The sequence below is a fragment of the Penicillium longicatenatum genome (genome assembly GCF_028827895.1).
Source record: "Penicillium longicatenatum strain IBT 33135 chromosome Unknown contig_1_segment0_segment0, whole genome shotgun sequence".
Taxonomy (NCBI): domain Eukaryota; kingdom Fungi; phylum Ascomycota; class Eurotiomycetes; order Eurotiales; family Aspergillaceae; genus Penicillium; species Penicillium longicatenatum.
In genome coordinates, this window is record NW_026643119.1 from 788,296 (window position 1) to 807,517 (window position 19,222).

General features: G+C 47.9%; 5 protein-coding genes across 5 annotated transcripts; 3 read left to right on the forward strand and 2 right to left on the reverse strand.

The window, feature by feature from the left end:
• Window positions 1-24: 24 nt before the first annotated feature.
• N7484_001076 (uncharacterized protein) lies at window positions 25-1,189 on the forward strand (the record flags this gene model as incomplete). Its single annotated transcript, XM_057111496.1, has 5 exons — window positions 25-119; window positions 177-408; window positions 596-907; window positions 968-1,109; window positions 1,149-1,189. The coding sequence occupies 5 exons, from the start codon at window positions 25-27 to the stop codon at window positions 1,187-1,189; spliced, it is 822 nt and encodes a 273-aa protein (XP_056976233.1).
• Window positions 1,190-1,536: 347 nt separating this feature from the next.
• On the forward strand, window positions 1,537-6,782 carry N7484_001077 (uncharacterized protein; the record flags this gene model as incomplete). The annotated part of the gene is made up of 4 exons (XM_057111497.1): window positions 1,537-4,677; window positions 4,773-6,091; window positions 6,192-6,412; window positions 6,616-6,782. 4 exons carry the CDS (start codon window positions 1,537-1,539, stop codon window positions 6,780-6,782), a joined length of 4,848 nt encoding a protein of 1,615 aa, XP_056976234.1.
• Window positions 6,783-8,752: 1,970 nt separating this feature from the next.
• On the reverse strand, window positions 8,753-9,781 carry N7484_001078 (uncharacterized protein; the record flags this gene model as incomplete). The annotated part of the gene is made up of 2 exons (XM_057111498.1): window positions 8,753-9,223; window positions 9,254-9,781. Coding segments are annotated over 2 exons (999 nt in total), but the record flags the coding sequence as incomplete, so codon positions are not given.
• Window positions 9,782-11,961: 2,180 nt separating this feature from the next.
• Window positions 11,962-13,173, forward strand: N7484_001079 (uncharacterized protein; the record flags this gene model as incomplete). The annotated part of the gene is made up of 2 exons (XM_057111499.1): window positions 11,962-12,362; window positions 12,438-13,173. 2 exons carry the CDS (start codon window positions 11,962-11,964, stop codon window positions 13,171-13,173), a joined length of 1,137 nt encoding a protein of 378 aa, XP_056976236.1.
• A 584-nt stretch (window positions 13,174-13,757) lies between these two features.
• Window positions 13,758-17,672, reverse strand: N7484_001080 (serine/threonine-protein kinase; the record flags this gene model as incomplete). The annotated part of the gene is made up of 5 exons (XM_057111500.1): window positions 13,758-13,990; window positions 14,040-14,538; window positions 14,574-16,248; window positions 16,302-17,030; window positions 17,080-17,672. 5 exons carry the CDS (start codon window positions 17,670-17,672, stop codon window positions 13,758-13,760), a joined length of 3,729 nt encoding a protein of 1,242 aa, XP_056976237.1.
• Between the last annotated feature and the right edge of the window lie 1,550 nt (window positions 17,673-19,222).

The following is a 19,222-nucleotide window of genomic DNA, read 5'->3' on the forward strand; positions in this document are numbered from 1 at the left end:
CGGTCTCAAAAGCTAAAACTCGTAATGGCATCCTTTTGCACCAGTATCAATGCGAGCAAAGAGATCCGACCTAGAAGGATTCACGAGCCTGGAGACCCCTCAACCACTCGAGAATATACGTAAGGACCTGCAAGTTTCGTCTCTTAATCACTGACGATATGCTAACACGTGGATAGAGTTGTAACTGTACATGGCGTCAGGGAACTCTTTAACCCGGATGCTGAAAATACAGCGCGTCTATGGGCAGAGCTGCCTCGACACGTTGAGTGTATTAACCTTCTGAGCTTTCGATATTCCTGGGAAACGCCAAAAGAAGGAATTACGCTCGATAACCTCCGAGAATTGGCAGCCGTCCTCTTGGCACAAATCCGCCAGGAGTGCGCTGAGCTCTTGCATGGGACTGATAAAGTACGCTTGTCCCCCAGCTCCCCGGACTGTAGCTAACTGTATCAGATCGTTTCCCCTCAGTCAGCCAATCTGGTATTCTTTGGTCATGATCTTGGTGGACTGATTGTCAAAGAGGTGCCATTGCCATACTTCCCATTGTGTGCTCGAATTGACTGGTCACTAATTTCCTTTGCTTTATCAACAATAGGCCCTATCGATTGCTATCTCGTGTGAAAAATACATCAATATAGCGGCAGCCACTTCGCTCCTCGTTTTCTTCGGCACACCACACCGTCTTCCCGACTATAGGTCCTGGGAGAGCTTAGCGGGGTGGCTTCTCCTTCTTTCCGGTCAGCACCGCTCATATGGGATCTCATGGATTTCTCAAACCGCGCAAATGATCGAGGGAGTAATAACCCGCTTTCGCGATTTTCAGATGATATTCAAAGTGATGAACGTACTCCCTCAGAACCAATCAACCAACACTTCTGGGCCCTTCGATAGCTCATCGCCATGGCAGGTAAATTTGAAGAAAGACCCGAATTCCATTGTGCTGACTGCTAAAATAAACTTTTCAAAGGCTTTGGACGAAGGCACTGGGACTCTTGGGGTTCCAAATGAAACGACCAAGCACTATGATCAACCGACCACGTATTCCTCGGATCTGGAGTCAAATCCAGACCTGTTCACGGCGATTTTCAAAGAAATCAACCGGTCTCATGGTAAGTAAAAGGAAGTTGAACTACAAAAATATATCGCAGCTAATGCTCTGTTCACGAAGGCCCGGGCGAGGAATACATGAGATGCATATTGAAGCTTTCTAGTCTGATACACGAACCCCAGATGTTGCCGTATGATCAAGACCTACTGCATCAAAACAGCTCAAAATCTACCAATTTCGAAGGGGAATTTGGAGAATGGATGGGGTCAGGTTGCAGAACCCTGTACCTAAAAGGGTTCGGGCCAGAAGACCTTCCTCAACTCTTCGATATAATTGCAAAGAAGAAGGGTATCTCTACTGTTTCATTTACCTGCTCATCCAATAGGTCCTTCGGAGACTTGGACTGGATGCAAGTCCCGGCATCACTTTCGCTTCAGATTCTGACGTTGCAGCCACACCTCTTCACGCCAATGAGCCCACTTTACAAGATGTTCATGACTGAGAAGAAGGTGCGCGAATTTAACCTTTGGGCATTTTTTCGCTCTTTGGTTGCTTGTCAAAACGGCAATCGTATCGTTTGCGTTGTTCAAGATTTGGATCAAACGCCAAATTCCGTCAGGCTCTTGCGAACCCTACAGAGCGTGATGGACAACAGCTGCTCTTGGTTCCGGCTCATCCTTAGCGATAAGACCACGCGTACATTTAATCCTGAGTTCCCTCAGACCGCTGGAATGACGATTACGCTCCCACCAAACAAGCAAAACTTCACAGACATTGTTGAAGACGAAATGGCTGCTCTGTTCGCCACACGACCCGGTCTCTCTAGTGTCAAGAACGAGATTCTTGCGGAAATCCACTCAGTATTTGGCAGTGATTCCACAATGAATGCTCGGGGCGATCTATATGTCTCTTCCATAGTCAAGTCGTGGTTGTCGATCCTGGTGGAAGATGGCAGTCCTATCACCAGGTCATCGATCACAGAGACAGCGAGGCTCCTACCATCCACTCTCGATGGGATGTATCTCGAATTACTCCAACATGTTGCTGTACGCAGCAGGTATTCTGGAATAATGCGTGCTGTCCTCTGGGGCTTGCGCGCATTTCGGCCACTGAAGATTTCACAACTCGCATTGGCAGCAGCTATTGAAACCGATGATCTTCAAAGCATCGACACGCTTGAGAATAGGAAGCCCGTCGACCTTGTGTGGGATATTGAAATAGCCTTCGGCGGTCTCGTCTATCTTGAGGACAACCAGATCAAACCTCGTCAACTTTTATTTCGAGATTGTGTCGTGCAGAACCACCGTGGACCATGTCAGGAAGCTTGTCCACTGTGCCAGGAAAGCCACGCAGTCATTGCGCGGAAATGCTTGACATTCATCCACATGTATGCTGGGGCCAAGGCCAAGCAGAATCGAGTATTTACTGAAGACGAATCCGCCCTCTTTCATTACGCTGTGAGGCATTGGCCCGACCACTACGAACAACATCAGCTTTTGAGATCTGTACCGCAAGGCACATTGTCCGAGCCTATTGATTTCCAATACCTTTCCAAGGAGAATGATGTCCTTTCTGAATGGGCAACGGAGTATCTTGCGCTCTACTCCCAAGGGAATCCAACTGGTTTAAAAGATCCCATAATCGCCGCTACTGCTGCCGGCTGCCTTGAGCTGGTCAAGTCCCTAATAAAAAGCCCACAGATAAGCGGAGAGTCTGTCGCAGCATGTCTCGAGATAGCAATGGCAAGTGAGAATGATGCTCTCACACGGCTTCTAATGAACAATGACGCGAAATGTTTGTACCCGTTACACACTGCTTCCTTAGCAGTACGCCCGGACATTATTGCTCGTTTCTTTACGCCGCAATGCGATCTAGAAGTACATAATGAATGTGGACTGACGCCCCTCCAAGTCGCCTGTAAATCGGGAAATCTTCCCGTGGTAGAGCTTCTGCTACGCGAGGGCTCACGTGCGGATAGCATAACATCCACCGGCAAGCAGACCCCCCTGCATTTGGCCTGCCAGTATGGATACCCAGAAATTGTCACCAGGTTGCTCATTATGAATGACGTCGATCCAAATGCGAAGGATGAAAATGGGAGAACACCATTGCATGTTGCATGCCAATGGCTGCAGCCAAGAACTGTTGAAAGACTCCTTCACTTCGTCGACAATCCATCAACAGTGCATATTGAGGAGGTTGATCAGGATGAAAGCACTGCCTTCCACCTGGTAGCCCAGCTGGGCCGCTTGGATATTCTTCAATCTATCGTTAGCTACGCCAACTCAAGTCCGAGATACCACAAAGAAGAACTGGATCAGCTTCTTCTACAGGAAAACGCACGTGGGGAGACACCTTTGTATCTGGCAGCGGATGCGGGTCACATGAACGTGATCGGTGAACTTTTGAGCCGAGATGGCTTCCTGGCGCTATTGAAACGTGACAGCGCTCATCACATCCCTCTGTGTGCGGCCGTCCGGAATCGACATACAGCTGCCGCCAGGACTCTGATAAGCCAACTACCGCCAGAGCTGCTGAAAGGACAACTCCAGCCTGAACCCACAGATACGGGGAAACAGCGTTGTCCAATTCATATTGCTGTCGAAGTGAGCGACTATGATGTAGCTGAAATTCTTTGTAAGGCTCATCAAGCTCACGAGGTGTCACTGGACCTGTTCTACGGCGAAGAGGAACTGACGCCTTTGCATATTGCTGTCAAGAGTGAAAGCGTTGATATGACGGATTTATTGCTTTCGTACACTGCCACTCCGAACATTGTGGACGATAAAGGAATGACACCACTCTCATTTGCCTGCAAACTGGGAAACTTGCGGCTCGTGAAAGCTTTACTTGAGAAGAATGCCGATATAGACAGTGTGGATAAAGACGGGAAAACTCCATTACACTTTGCGTCGTCCGGTGAACACCTGGAAGTTGTGGGGCTGTTGCTCAAGAGGGGTGTTAATCCGAACATTGAGGATGATAAAAAAATGACGCCGGTCTTATTTGCCTGCAAAATGGGCAACCTGCAGATCGTGAAAGCGTTACTTGCGGAAAAGGCTGATCTACGCAGCGTGGATGAAGACGGGAACACTTCGTTACACCTTGCGGCGTTTGGTGGACATCCGGAAGTTGTGGGCCTGTTGCTTGAGAATGGTGCCGATATTTCTCAACGGAATTTGAGAGAGGAGTGTCCTCTGGCCGTAGCGAGCACTCAAACTGTGATGCTTGTCATGATTGATAAAGCAATCAGTAACCAGTCGTTGGACAACAACCTTGCCAATCAAGCTTTGCATGAGGCTGCCGAAAAAGGTTTCGGTGAAGTTATCAGCCGGTATCTACAAGGCAAACTCTGTTGTGAGTTGCAGCCTGATGATCAAGAGCAGACATTGTACCACCGCGCTGTTCTGGGAAAGAGTAGAAATATCCTGAAAGAACTTCTAGATCGTGGGGTCCCTGGTTACGATGCTTTCGATAAGCAAAAACGAACCCCGATCTTCCTTGCCATTGAGAAGGGACACTCACAAATTGTGGAGTTGCTTCTCGACAAGTCTGCTGGTCAGCTGGCTATACCCGATTCCAACGAAGATGTGGCGTTGCTCTTGGCGGCCGAGCAAGGCAGGTTGGAGGTGCTTTCTCTGCTATTGAGCAAACATGAGGACTTGCAACTAGACCTGACTAAAGAAAGCCGTGATGGCAATTCAATCTATCATCATGCTGCTAGGGGGGACATGCCAAGGTTCTTGAGCGCCTGAGTGAGTATAATGTCGCTGGTTTGAACCACAAAAACAACGAGGGCCAAACACCACTTATTCTAGCGGCCTCGGCTGGCCAGTTCGAGGCAGTCGAATATCTGTTGGAACAAAAGGCTCAAATTCACGAAAAAGACTCTTCCGGATGCACAGCATTGCACAGGGCAGCCCAAAAAGGCGACAGCGGTGTAGTTGAGGCACTTCTGAAGGCAGATGGCGCTGAGAAAGATGCCCAGAATAATGACGGAGAGACGCCCCTTTATATCGCCGCTTATTGTGGCAACATTGATGCCGTCAAAATTCTGATCGAGTACCAATGCTCTGTCACCATTCCTGAGAAAGATGGGTGGCAGCCCTTGACTGCGGCCTATGATAATGCGGAAATTCTGAGAATCCTAGTTGAGAAGGCCAACGCGGATGTTCACTGCACAAAGGTATCCGATGGCTGGACAGTCCTTCATTATGCAGTTGCTTTTGTACGGCATGACTCTGTCAGAACTCTGCTAGAACTAAAAGCAGACCCATTTCGGCCTAACGATTACGGAATCACAGCGATACATACGGCTGCGGATGGGCCATCTAAAAGCGAAATCATGAGGACTTTGCTTGAAAGCCTCTCCGACGAGGATAAGGCCAGACTTGACATTGGTGATGAGGATGGCAACACCGCACTCAAGGTAGCAATTGATGCGCACAGCACTCAATCTGCCTGCCTCCTGCTGGAATTTGGGCAGCTGGACCAGAACCAACTCTTTGAGGATGAACAACCACTAGTGGCCCTGGCGCAAGAGGAGAAGATGCACGATTTGGTCGATTGGCTTCTCGGCTTTGAGCCTATGAAGCTCAACAAAGCAAGTCTACTGGCACTCGTTGGCATTAGCACAAAACAGCGCGACCAAGATGTGCAAGATCGTGCGATGAAATGCCTTGAGGACCAAGACTTTGATAAGCTTCTTCCTGTTGCCATGGCCACTGATGATCCACGCCTTCTGAGGCAAGTAGCCCAATCTCACCCAGATCCCAACTATCGAGATGAGCATGGATGGACTTTCAGCCAAGTCATGGCTGCTGCAGGGCTGGAGGACAAATCCTCTTCACCACCCTTATCGTCAGAGAATGATCATGATCATCGGGGGCCTTCGGCGTGGAGCACGCACCCCGAGCTGACTATCCATTACGACACCGACGAACGGTACGGGAAGTTGGTGGTGAAATCGGATCATCCCATTCCCCTTAATCAGAAATTCTATTTCGAGGTTCTAGTCATGGAGCTAACAGAAATATCAGATATGTAAGTTCATGTCTATTTTTTCAATCCCTGGCTCTTTCTCTTTCCCCCGGTTTGCTTCAGCCTATCTGACAGTCTATTCTGAAAATTTTCCTCACAACAGTGTTGGCATCGGATTTGGCCATCAGTTCACTTCGGAAAATTCAATGCCTGGGTGGGAGAGCATTAGTTGGGGCCTCCATGGGGACGATGGCGGTCTATATCACAAAGGCTACGCCTTCGAAATGAAAGAAGAGTGGACTTACAGAAAGGATGACTGCATAGGATGCCTCATAGATCCTGTGCAGAAGAGGGCCTTTTTCACCAAGAATGGTGAGCCCCTAGGTATGTCTCGTATCATCTTTTCCTCTCCTGTCTGAATGCCTTGTCCGCTCTCACGCGTAGTCTTCTCTTCCTCCTTTCTCTATTTCTTCGCGAGCTTCTAACTTGGACGGGACTCCATTATGCAGTCAGCAATCTCGAAAGAAAATCACAACCTTGTTTCGGAGACAAAGTGCTAACCATTTACTTTTTTTTTCCTTTCGCAGTGTGCTTTACGAAGATCTACGGTCGTCTTTTTCCGATGGTAGCACTCGGCCCCAAGGTCAAGGTCATGGCCAATTTCGGGAAGGATGAGTTGAGTCCGTTTCAATATAGCGGAGCTGATCTGGATTATGCGAACATGCAGATTCAGGAGGTTGATGGCGAAGACTAATCATCATGAGTCGCAAGGTGCTTTTTTATTTGCCGGGTATCATTATACATATCAAACGATGTTTATGTATGATCAAGGAGTACGCGCTACCCATGCAGACACTAGAATCAGCTCGTAGGTATCTTTTGTCATTTACGCTATATACCTCATTCATCCCTTTCACGGTACATACGACCACAGGGTGTGGAGAACAGGGCTTCCCGTCCGCTCAGCCGTACGTAAGCCACATGAATTCGTATGGCCAATACGTTCTATAGCCCTGCTACACTAGAGCGGCGACGGATATTGCGTTAGGTGAGTGTGGGTGATATGGGTGAGAACTTTACAGACTGGGTGATAGAGGTGAGAATGGGGTGAGAATGGGGTGAGAATGGGGTGAGAATGGGGTGACAATTATCACCCAAGGGGTGATCGGACCCGCTAGGGTACGCACTAGGCTTCGGCATATGGGTTGAGTTTATGGGATGGGTTGGGTTGGGCCCATTATGGGCCGGCCCATTGACCTCAAAAATGGGCCCGGGCCCATGAAAGTGGGTGTAAAAATTATGGGTAATTTTCATCAAATATGCGGAATTTTTTGGTTTTTTGATGGTAAATTACCACTTTAATTACTTTATATATAACATATAGTTAACGTAAAGTCAGCCTTTTGAGGTATAAACTCTGTAGTTTCTACCTATTTTTTCTATTTTTTTGGTTATTTTATAAGCACAAAGAACGCCTTTCCACCACTATAACACCTATAATCAATCAAATCACGCATAATCAATCTTATCAAGCCGGAACATCGGTATTAATCCCGAGGTGTCTACACGAGCCAGGTTGTTTGTAAGTCAACTTGGTCTTCTCGTTGTGTAGGCTCATGTTTCCCTCGGAATGAACAACAAGAATATTTCTTTGAACTACCATAGTATGTACTTCTGAGGATGAATTAGAGCTTTCAATTTCTTTTCCATTGTACCACGCAAAATTCCCAGCCATATTCTCATATCGGTAGACGTTATGAAAGACCAAGTTAACACGAGTTTGCAAAGCCCGGTATGGCTAGTGAAGGCACAATCGATACCTTCCGATGCGGACAACATGAACACTGGGTGGCTGGGCTCTAGCATGTTGTCGAAGGTCTTTTCGCCAAGACGCAGTCCACCATCTTGGAAAGTGCAGGACCATAGAATGAGCAGTGCCGTTCCCAGGTCATGGCGGTTGGTTCCTAGGGGACGTGGGGCTCCTAGGTTCTACAAGGACATTCCTAGAGATGCCGTGACAGGCTCCCAGAGGCCATCAATTAGGTTTGGGGAGCCGATACGGCAGTCATTTTATTCCAGGCAGCGAACAGAACTCCAAGCCTGCAATTCGAGACATTAAAGAAACTTATTAATTCCGTTTCTCCCAGTGAAGCTCTGAAGTTCACCATTGTCTGCACCTTTCCTACAGCTCAACTTAGCGATGCCTCTTCTCAATCTACCCACCGAAGTGTTACATTTGATCGCGAGAAATCTTGGTACTTCACAAGATGTGCTCTCGCTTGTGCTTACTTGCACGCGCTTGTATGAGATTTTCCTGTTTTCATTAGACGAATTCAACGCGCTGTATCAAGGCAGTTCGGCTCTGATATGGGCCGCAGGAAATGGTCAAAAAAATCTTACGGAGCGACTCTTACGCCATCCACGGATCCATGCAAACCCTACGGACGCTGTTGGACGTACACCACTTTTTCATGCCATTGCCGCCAAAAACCTAGACATGGTTCGACTACGTCGAGGCTTGCGGGGCTACTATACGAGTACCTCCGAGCAATGGGAGGGGTAACAAAAATCACCTCATATGGTATTCTAGTTGAACAGGGCTGAGTACATTTGGACGAAATAAGATTGTCCGATATTATATCATCTATATACGCTACTTGGGCCGGATATAAAGGGCGAAGAGATACACTCGGTTTTCCGCCATATGATCTCGAAACAATTGAGCTATGACTTGCCGTAAGACCGAAGTCGTGGGTCAATAGCTTCCTGGTTTGATAAAGTCGATTTTTTGGAGCACCGCACATCATGTGAATGAGATATTCGATCCCGTCCCGCGTTGCTTACTGCAATTGAGGCATTCTTGGCTCGATTCAGCCTCGGACTTCTTCGCATAGTTGGTGTATTATTCCTCTGCGGGCTGTGAACGGAGTGATTTTCCTTGCTGGAAGAAGAATTATACTGCCTAGCAGACTTCGAAAAGTATCGGGTTTTCACTGCACCCATAGTTCTTTTAGGAAACGATTCATGAATTTGCCGCCACGATAACTTTTGAGCATCTCTTAACTTCAACAATCGGCGTTCGTCGTTCATGGTCCATTTGTGGCGCGTGACAGTCGACCTCGATTGCACGGTCACCTCCTCTCGCGCTGGAATATCAATTGCTGTGGCACTTGTAGTGATGATGCCGTATGCATGCTATAGAGACTTTGTTGCAAGTTGAAGCACTGCAAAATTCTCTTTAGAAATATCATCCATATCCGGAAAGTCATTAGAGAACTGAGCCTTAGCACTCGTCATATTAGAAGCGCGCTTAAGGTAGGTGATCGTTTTTCTTAGTAGGAGGAGGTTACCGGCTAAGAGGGCCTCGGGGGTATAATTTGAAGAGTCTTCAGCTATTAAGTGACTCACTCGTCCTGCAAGTGACTTTTTCGCGTTCGCGACTCTGGGCGTTTGATAGTGGCTTCTTTTGGATGTGGGAACGCACGGATCTTCCGGAATTTGCTTGCTTTTGTTAGAGGAAGAGTTTCGATGAACGTGTTCACTTAGCCTATTACTCTCATCTTTAAAGACATCGAAAACCCTTATCGTCCCAGGGCCGTCTAAGCTAGTAACGGAGGGGGGTATCACTACCCCGGGAGGAAGGATAAAGAGCGACTTCTTCGGGGTATTTAGGATATGTTCTAGTAGCGGGTAATATGTCGTTAAGATAAAACTTAGGAGAAACCGCCCGAGAATGATCGCGGAACTCGGAGACTGAGAAAAATCGTATTAATATAAAGGAAATTGAAGATAACGATTTTGGCTTCGCCATACCGAGGCTTCCTTTCCCGCACTTACCTTATGATATATAAGTATCTAAGGTGTAGCCTTCTGCATCGCATCTCTCACCTAAGGTTGCTAGCCGGGTCACTACCTTAGTAGTCCTTTTCTCTGTGTTTATAGAAGGGGATATTGCCGAAATTAAAGGCGCTGGCTGCCAAAAATTTTGGTGGTTTAGCGTAACTATATTGAAATCCGATTGCATGGAATGAAGAACAAAGGGGATTAGGGGTAGGAGAGAGATAATACGTGCTTAACTGATGCTTAGGTAGAAGCTATAAAGGGGCGACAGTCGAGTTTTTAAATGCCATCCTTCCTTTAGTTTCTTAACGATCTAGTCGGGCCTAAGATCATAGCTAACGTAGCGTCGGCATGATTTCCAAGCCCATAGACAAGGTAAATCGGTAATGTGGAAACTTTTACCGATCTTGTATCTTGTCCGTTCTTTGCTTCGGCCAAACGCTGTTTCGTGGGCGCTCGTGAAGGACTGGCCGTGGAGTGAGTTCCCGGGAGCTTCCTTATGGAATAGCTAACGTCGTCGCCCTTCGCAATACGGCATGGCAATGCGTAAAGATCGCGATCCTAGCGTGGCTAAGGTTGCTCCCAGGATCAAACGTCACTAATCAAGCACGACGGCATGAAAAATATGTTGTATTATTTTAGCCTATTAATTTTGGCCGACAGAGTGGTAGGAAAGAAGACTAGCCTTTTATCTATTGGGAGAGAAGCGAAAAGGACTGAATGTAGTGGCCAGTATGTGTTCAAAGTTGCAGCACGGTGGATCGAGTCGACGGGAAGCGCAGAACGTAAGGACATGAATACACGTCATCTCGCTGAGCTCCCAGGAACACCGACTGTAGCCGGCTAGCATCGGAGCAGGCAAGAATCTAGAAGCAAGATGACAGACCGCAGGGACCGGCCCGGGGTAGGCACTCGGGACGTGCTCAAAGAGGGCTCAGGGGTGCTCAGGGAGTGTCAGGGCGGCACCCGGACCAACTCAGGCTGTGCTCCGGGAGCCGATCTCTACCCGAACCGGAAGCCTTACCGTCAACAATATTACTCCATGAATAAATTTTTTGAGATACATTCTAAGAAGTCCTTATTCTAATAACATACAGATAATGTTGAAGGGGTTTAAAAGCTTAGTGAATACCTCGGCGGGTCCTCCATATTTACACATCAACTTTCAAACCGCTCTATCGTCACCAAAGCTATATGGATCTTCAAATTCAGAAAAGTCTACAAAGGAGATGGAAAATTGGGGTTGGAATGGGCTTCCATTCTGTTCCGACCTCAGATTCAAAGCAGACGGAACATACATGAATACCCTTGACATACTGAATGACAATGCTCTCCACGGAGGAAGAATGGCCGCAACCCTCAAGAATCCCAAGTACAACGTCAAAGGGGATCTTCGCAAGCGAAAGGAAAAGAATCCAGTCGTTGAGGTGTTTGTGGACAAAGCTGATCCAGACTTCAAGGTTGTCTTTTCAAAATACTTCTCTATAGTCATGGGTTAAAATAAGACTTTTGTGAAGCGAACCCTCATAATATTGAGTGGCACATGCCTTCTCAAAAGTTGGTTGTTGGGTTGACCCTACCGCACCCGCACTATGGGAAATACTTACGTTCCCCATTGTACATAATCGCATAACCACCTGCTCATCGAAAACCGGAAATTACAATTCGCACTTAATACGAATTACCATCCACCGCTGCAAATGTTCCTTTCCATTGTTTTTGAGTTTGCTTGCTCCTTTCCAATAGCTCCCTAGTCCTTTTGGTTCACAATTACGCTTCGCAATCGTGGAAACATCTGTCCCTATCGATCAGCATAGCGTCAATGCCCCGCAAGTACTCAGACATCGACACCAAAGTCATCACAAGTCCCTCAAGATTGACCGGAAGCCCGAACCGTTTGAATTAACGTTACGCAGATCTGGCAAACAGCAGCTGACTAATCTGCCTCGAGACACTCGCTTCAAAGACAGAATCATGTACGACAATTTCTTCCAACTTCGACCGCACTGCTGGTCAACAAAGGGTGTGCATGTACAGTCGCAGCAGAGCGAATATATTGTCTACCTCGACCACTGAGATCATCCATAGGCACGATGCCATCCAAAGGTCAGGGGAACCTGGGACAGGCCATTCAGGAGAATCTCTGGAAGCGGGTATTGTGGGGCCTTCCACTATTCAGCCTGGTGTGTATCGGAGCCAGTGCAGTCGGATCTACGATACTGAACATCAGGCCTCACATGGAAGCGATATTAGAGCAGGGATTCTGGACTGGTAGCACTGGAGAAATTTTCAGTATCCACAAGTCGTTCTACAAGCTTCAGTTTCTGGATGATATCTTCCAACCTATTATCATGTGTTTCCTGCCCTCATTTACAGGGACAGATGCGCATTCGTGGACCCAGATGTTCAGCTTCATCCCGGAATTTGGTGCTGTATATGGTATTTGGTTACTGGAAGGGTATCGCAAGGTACATTCGCGGCCTGGAGTATTATTGTAAGTGTACTGGAAAGCGAAACCCATCATCAAGGATTTCGATGGATTTCCTAGACAAGACTAACATTTTCATAGTCCAATCATCATGGGGCAAGCAGCCCAACTGCTGTCGGTTGCTGTGTTCGGCCCACTATATTACTTCCTGCAATACCTTCAACTCTCGCTCCACGAAACAGTACAAAGCAACAACCGGGAGATAGACCCAACATGCGTATACACCCTTCTCGCAGCTCTAGCTGCAGCCCACTATGTCCCCGCATACGCCAGCTTTCTCGTCCCAGATCTCCAAGAAAGACAATGGTGGAACGCAGTATGGCAAATATTCCCTCTAACAGTTCCCCTTCTCCAACTCCCGTTATCGTTCTTTCTAGGGCAGAAGCTTGATCCAGACGCAACATCTGTCCCAGCTCGCGCAGAAAATAGGAAGAGGAGCCTAGCTGTGATCCGCGTGGCGTATTTCTCGTTAGCTGTGATTTCGGCCGTGGGATTCATCTATGCACGTGCTAAAGCACCGGTGGGGTCTTCAATGTTGGTCATTTTCTTGCCGAATGTGAGGGGGTATGTGTTGGGTGATGCTTCTTTTGAGGAGGGCATGGCGAGATTCATGCAGTATGATCAGACCAGTTCGATGACAGCGGGATTCATGTGGCTTGGTTTGCGCTTGCGGGAGCTGAAGCGATCTGGCGTTGGGTTCTCTTGGATAAGGGTTGTTAGTGCCTTAGTAGGAATTACCTGTGTCTTTGGGCCAGGGACTGCGTTCGTGCTTGGATGGGGGTGGAAAGAGGAGTTGCTTCACAGATTGGGAGCCTGAGTAGAAACAAGTATCCAGGAAATGGTTGAGAGATTTGAATTTTGAATCATAGAGCGGGTGCTTTAAATTTGAACAGACAACTTTAACTAAATGATATGAATGGGTTGCAAAGCTAGCTACATGTAGTTGATGCTTTCGACCCTCGTGCCTGATCCGATCGATGAGCAGGACTGGACCACGCCGATAGTTGAGTAACTGATGCGTGATAATTATGAATTACACCCCGATTAGAGTCCGTTCAATAGGTAAGGCCGTTACAGGAAATAACACACGCGTAATGGTAAGATCAAATGCAAGATGACTGAGGAATGAGGTTTGTGAAGGGTGGGAGATAAGACGAAATGAAAAGATACGTAGATTTGTAGGTTATCATGAGAGTGAACGAGTGAATGAGCCCACTAAAGTAGGTGAGACTCGATAGCCTGGGGAAAGAAAATGTGAGGTGCAGGGGAGCGTGAGGAATACGACGAAATGAGATGCAGTGATTGCTTTTGCAGGCTGGAACGCATAGATGGGGAATTGATGAGCGAAAGACTGGGGTCAGTTGATGGGTTATTCGGAAAAATAGACAATGAACACGAAAATCAGGGGCTGGGAATGGTATCAAGTACGCGAGCCATTTTCTTTGCTCGCGTGGGGTCTTCGACGATGAGACCACGGGACTTCATAATTTGATGGACAGTGTCGACGACCTTGTTGAAGGATGAAGCTGCACCACGCTCCTGCTTGAACTTGACAAGACTCAAGTTGGCCTGTCGACCGTGCTCCAGGACAGTATAGAACTCTGCAGTGAACTCAACTTCACGGAGTCGGAGAACTAATATCAATTAGCGTAATTCGCGGGAAATGACTGAATAAAAACTTACAGTTGACCTCGCCCACACGACCGTGGACAACGCTGTTGGCCTTGTCCAAACGCACATCCTCCATTCCATAGTCCTCCCAATCTAGCAGAAGATGATGGACTACCTTGCGGCCCTTAACCTTGCCGGTATTGAGAGCAATGACCCGGGTCGCCGGTTTAAGTTGGAAGATCCGAGCAAACCAATTGTGGTTTGCAATGGAGCGTCGCTTGTTATGGAACGGGTTTTGTGGGTCATCGGCCTCGAAAGAACTGTCCGTTTCGGGATATCCCTTGCAAAGGAGTTCTGACTGACGGCGATCCTTGGGGTTGGCACTGTCTTTGTCTTCAAACAGTCTCAGCGGAAATCCAGTGCAGCTGCGGGGATTCAACCTACCAATCACAGGCTGGGGGGTCTTGTTTGACTTCTTCGACACCAGCTTCTTCAAGGCACCTCCAAATCGCTCCATTGACGTTTTCCGGGTAGGAACCCGCCTTCCTTCGGGCCGTGTGGGAGATTGTGGCTCTTGCGGGGGGTTAACAGTGACTGTTCCATTACTCGGGATAATTGGGGGGTGTCTTTGGGTGGGAGAGCAGGCAATGGGTCTGAAGTCTGAGACCGGGCTCTAAACCATGACCACTTCTTGTTTTCGGTGCTTTTCTCGTCTTTCTTGGGGGATCCTGGGACTTCACTGATAGGGTCAAGACCTCCAGGGTTACGGCTCTGTCGTGATCCAGCCGAGAAAGCTCGCATGGGATCAGTGCTTTGAGTTTCTGGTTCTGCGAGCTGGTTCTTTTTGCGAATCATCAACGGCTTTACCTCTTCCATCGAACGCAGCGAGCTATGTGGGACCATTCGGATGGTAGCCTTGCCATCGCCGTGGCGAGTGGTATGGCGCAACTTGGGCTTCCGCTTAGGACTGACTTCATCTGGACTACCACGGACAGGGCTTGCGAATTCTTCACTGATTGCCGGCAAGGGAAGTTCACCGGTAGGAGGAGTGGGTATGGAGAATGGATCAACGTAACGAGGTTCGTTGTCTTCCAGTCCCTTGGAGAACTTTTGGGACTGTTCTTCTTCGATCAATCGATCTAGATGGCCAATAACACCAGACAAGTAGCCAGGAATATTGTCGGTGCGGCCCGAGCTGTGGTCAACAAGCTTTTGTCGAGTCTCCGTCAGTTCTTGAATGCTGTAAGATCGACTCGACTCCCTAGGTGGGTGATAGCTGTTCCTAGCATTTGAAAGCTGATCAACGCGTTCCGGGCTTGCCATGGAGATTGGTGTTGTTGGGGTTTCGTATCCAGTCTCCGTGCTGGTACTAGCTGTGCGGATTGTTGTCACGGAGCTGCCATTGAAGGCTTCTTCACAGATCTGACTCAGTTCATGAGACACTTTTCGAGCGTCCTCCTTCCATACGATATCTGGTTGACGGAACCTTTTGGGTGGATCCAGGTTCTTGACCTTGTTGCCACTTCGAACAACTGTAGGTTGAGCAGGAAGAGGTGGACTGCTGGGCATATCAGGTACAGACAGACCATCCGCGATCATCTGCAAGCTCGCGGCGCTCGGAGACCTCTTCAATTCACCCTGCTGGTTGGTCGTGGTCTTCCTCCGCTTTGGCTTGGTCGACCCCTGTGAGCGATTGCGCGCGTGTCGGAATGACACATTGCGACGGTAACTTGTTGAATGTGTCGACAGACCCGGCAGACGAGAGCTCGAATTAGGCATTTTCGAGGACTGCAAAGATTTCATCGAGTTGGGCTTATGTTTTCGCTTTTGGAGAACAGTGAATGGTGAGTCGGACGCTTCATTCTCATCCTCTGGCTCTTCTACTTCCATAATAGAAGGTGGGGGCTTTCCAACGGGAGACACTTCACCACGCTCAGGAATCTCTGGGACAGCATGATGAACCGTGATTTGTGCGAACTTGGCTTCAACGGCTGTCCCTTGGGCTTTGGGCGATCTAAATGGATCGTAACTTTGCACGCTGGCAGGAGACATGGGCTCTTGTGTATTGCCTAGCCGACGGTGTAGGTTCTTGATGGCAGGAGAGCGTCGTTTCGAATTGGTACCTCCGGTTTCGGTCCGGCCACGTTGAGCTCTTTCACCAAATTTTGAAATGTGGTGGTAGTCGCTAGCAGAATACTCTAATGGCTGTCCCTGGTAGTTTTCCAGTTGTTCATCTCGAAACTTGACAAGAGAGTTGTAAAACATTCTCTCGTGTGTGGGCCTTTCGTCGTGTCAGCAAATCATATTAGATGAGAAAGCGTGACCAGAACTTACTCAAGCGACATTACTCTTTGTATTAAGCCCTCTGGCTTGACATCGTGCCACAAAGTCTGCAGGTTTCGAAGAATGTCCATGTCAATCTCGCTGCGGCTAGTCACCGGGGCACCACAGTCCTTGATGGACAACGGCGGAGGCGGCCCGATGTAGTAGTCGGCCATGGCATTATGCAACTTTTCATACTTTGTCAAGAGGGGATGGGCCCAAATTTCCGGCATAGAGATACGGTCCTCCGGTCGCTTCTGCAAAATCCTGGTGATCAGGTTGGCCGCCTCACAACTCAGCTCCTGGGGAATCATGTATTCGCCTTTCTTCACAAGCCGCAATGTGTTGGGCAAGTCACCGCCATCGAATGGCAGATATCCAGTCAAAAGAGCATACAAAATGATACCACAACTCCACATGTCGGCTCTATCACCACGATACTTCCGACCGTAAATAATCTCCGGAGCTGCATAATGAGGACTTCCACAGGAAGTATTGAGCCAGTGACCTGCAGGCTGGAGCGCAGCCATACCAAAATCTGCCAGTTTAACATTATGGTTACCATCGAGCAAGATATTTTCAGGCTTCAAGTCTCGGTGGCAAATGTTGAATCTATGACAATATCCCAGACCAGCAATGATCTGGCGGAATAATCGAACAGCTTCTTCTTCGGGGAGTGGTCCATTTTGAGAGACGTAGTCAAACAGCTCGCCTCCTTCAACGTATTCCAGAACAAGATACCTATAGGAAGTCAATACAAATCACCCGTAGAATTTTGGCGTAAACTTACAGTTCTCCGCGATTCTCCCAAACGTCATACAAGCTGATGACGTTGGAGTGTTCGATCAGCTTCATTATCACAACCTCCCGCTCAATTCCACAAGGCATCTGTCGGGTGTTCGAGAATCCCGCGAAATTGCTGGAGTTACGATCCATTGCGGCAATACTTTCGCTCTGTACCATAGCGGCAGACTTCTTTGACACGATCTTGATTGCCGCTGTCTGCCCAGTGACCGCGTGTTTGGCCAGTCGGACTCGACCAGTCGCACCTTTACCCAAGGTCCTGCCCAACTGCCATGGACCAACATGTGTCTTTCTTTTTCCTTTCCCCGACAAGATAGAAGCTGCAGAGACGACTGAATTCCGTGCTGACTCAGTTTGCCAGTCCGTAGCAACTGATAATCGTTGGTTTTCCTTTTCTCCTGGCGTCGGGCTCATGACCACCGACATTCGATCAGGGGTCTTGAGCTGGTCGAATTCCTCCACTTTGACGCGAGGTGTCTCCACCTTTGGTGATTTGCTGTGGTTAATTCTGCTCGAGGCATCCGTGAATGGCTGACGCCTCCGAAGAGGGTCGTCCGAGTCCAACATCATTTGATCCATGTTGGGAGCGTGAGGGAACTCGTATTCACAGTGGTGGCATAAATGTTTGTTCTGAAGATGATGCGTGGTTTAGTTGGAACTAAAATCGTTAGTAGCCAATATTGGTTCGACATGTGTGTTGCATTTACTCACATTTCGGTCGAAAAACGGAAGGGAGACACTCAGAAGAGTGCTTGTCGAAAAGAAGATTATGATTAAAGACCGACTAGATAGTTTCCGGGGAAAAACAAGGAGTGACAAGCGGTGATCACAGTAACATGGCGGGTCGAAGAATAGAACGAGAGGCGCGACGGGAGCTGGATACCCGGTTCAACGAAGGTGGTCGACACGAGGATGAGGTCGTGAGATGATGGCTCTGGGGGACAAGATCAAAAAGAGTGGGATGGGAAGGTTGTGTGGCATGCCTCAGCACCACTGTTGTGGAATGAGCGACGAGATGGGATTCCACCTCATCATCATTCTGTCTGGAATGCACTTCCACCTTCCACTTTAACTATACGTCTATCTCCAATTTTTCCAGCAAAGAACCTCCACACTTTTCTCGTTCTTCTTCTAGCATATTCTTCGAATAACTTTCTCGTGTATTCTACGAATTTTCCCATTTCCAGGTTCATATCTTCAGTGTTGGTTTGTTTGCCCCACTAGTGTGCACTCCCAAAGTCCTCACGATGGGGCACTTGAAACAATATTCGACTGATCGTCAGTACTGTTATGAGAGATAGACGGCAACAATCAATGCTACTCAGCGAAAAGAAACCCGTAAACATTCCATGGAAGGTAGGGGGAGAATAATGTCGCAATAGCTTATCGGGATTTATCGTGGCCAGGGGTTCCCACATTTCGCCCTCGACCCAGTGGACATTCCACTCCCTACAGTCCTTAACAAATCTAAATCCACGGGACTGCGAAATCCTGTTTTTCAACAGTCCAAAGTACAGTATTCTATTGAATTTCAAGTTAGAAGATGGATTTGGACGATAAGTTTTGACAGCTTGGTACCTGGGCTCCACTTATCCTAGACTCCGCCAATATCAACTTCATATACTTGTACCGTATAAACATTTCATAACTTAGTGAGTAGATAGTTTTACTTTTCGAAATCTACGATGTTTTCAATCGGTTCTATTGTAAGTATACCTAGATTGGCCATTACCTAGGGGAAGACCGTTTGAAGTCGATATTCCAAGTTTTGGTTTCTGTGCTCCTAGAGTCGATATATATCTCGGGGACTAAGCGTCCGGTTAACCATCAACATATCTAATCTTAATTTGTTAAACCTCTGTTGAACCTCCAGGGCTTCCTTGGAATAGGTATCTATTTATAGGCTCTAGCTAGGCAGTCCAATTAGAGAAATCCGAAGCCAATTCATCTACCAAACCGTACAGTCTAATCCAAAAGTTATTCAATGTTGAAGTCGGGGTCCCAAATCGCAGTAGCCGCACGCTAATGAAATTTACTACGCGCCCATAGGCCGCGGTGTCTAGAACCTCCGCAAAAGCTCATAAATCAAATCCCGGATCTTTCCATACGGGGTTTGCTGTCGTCAGCAA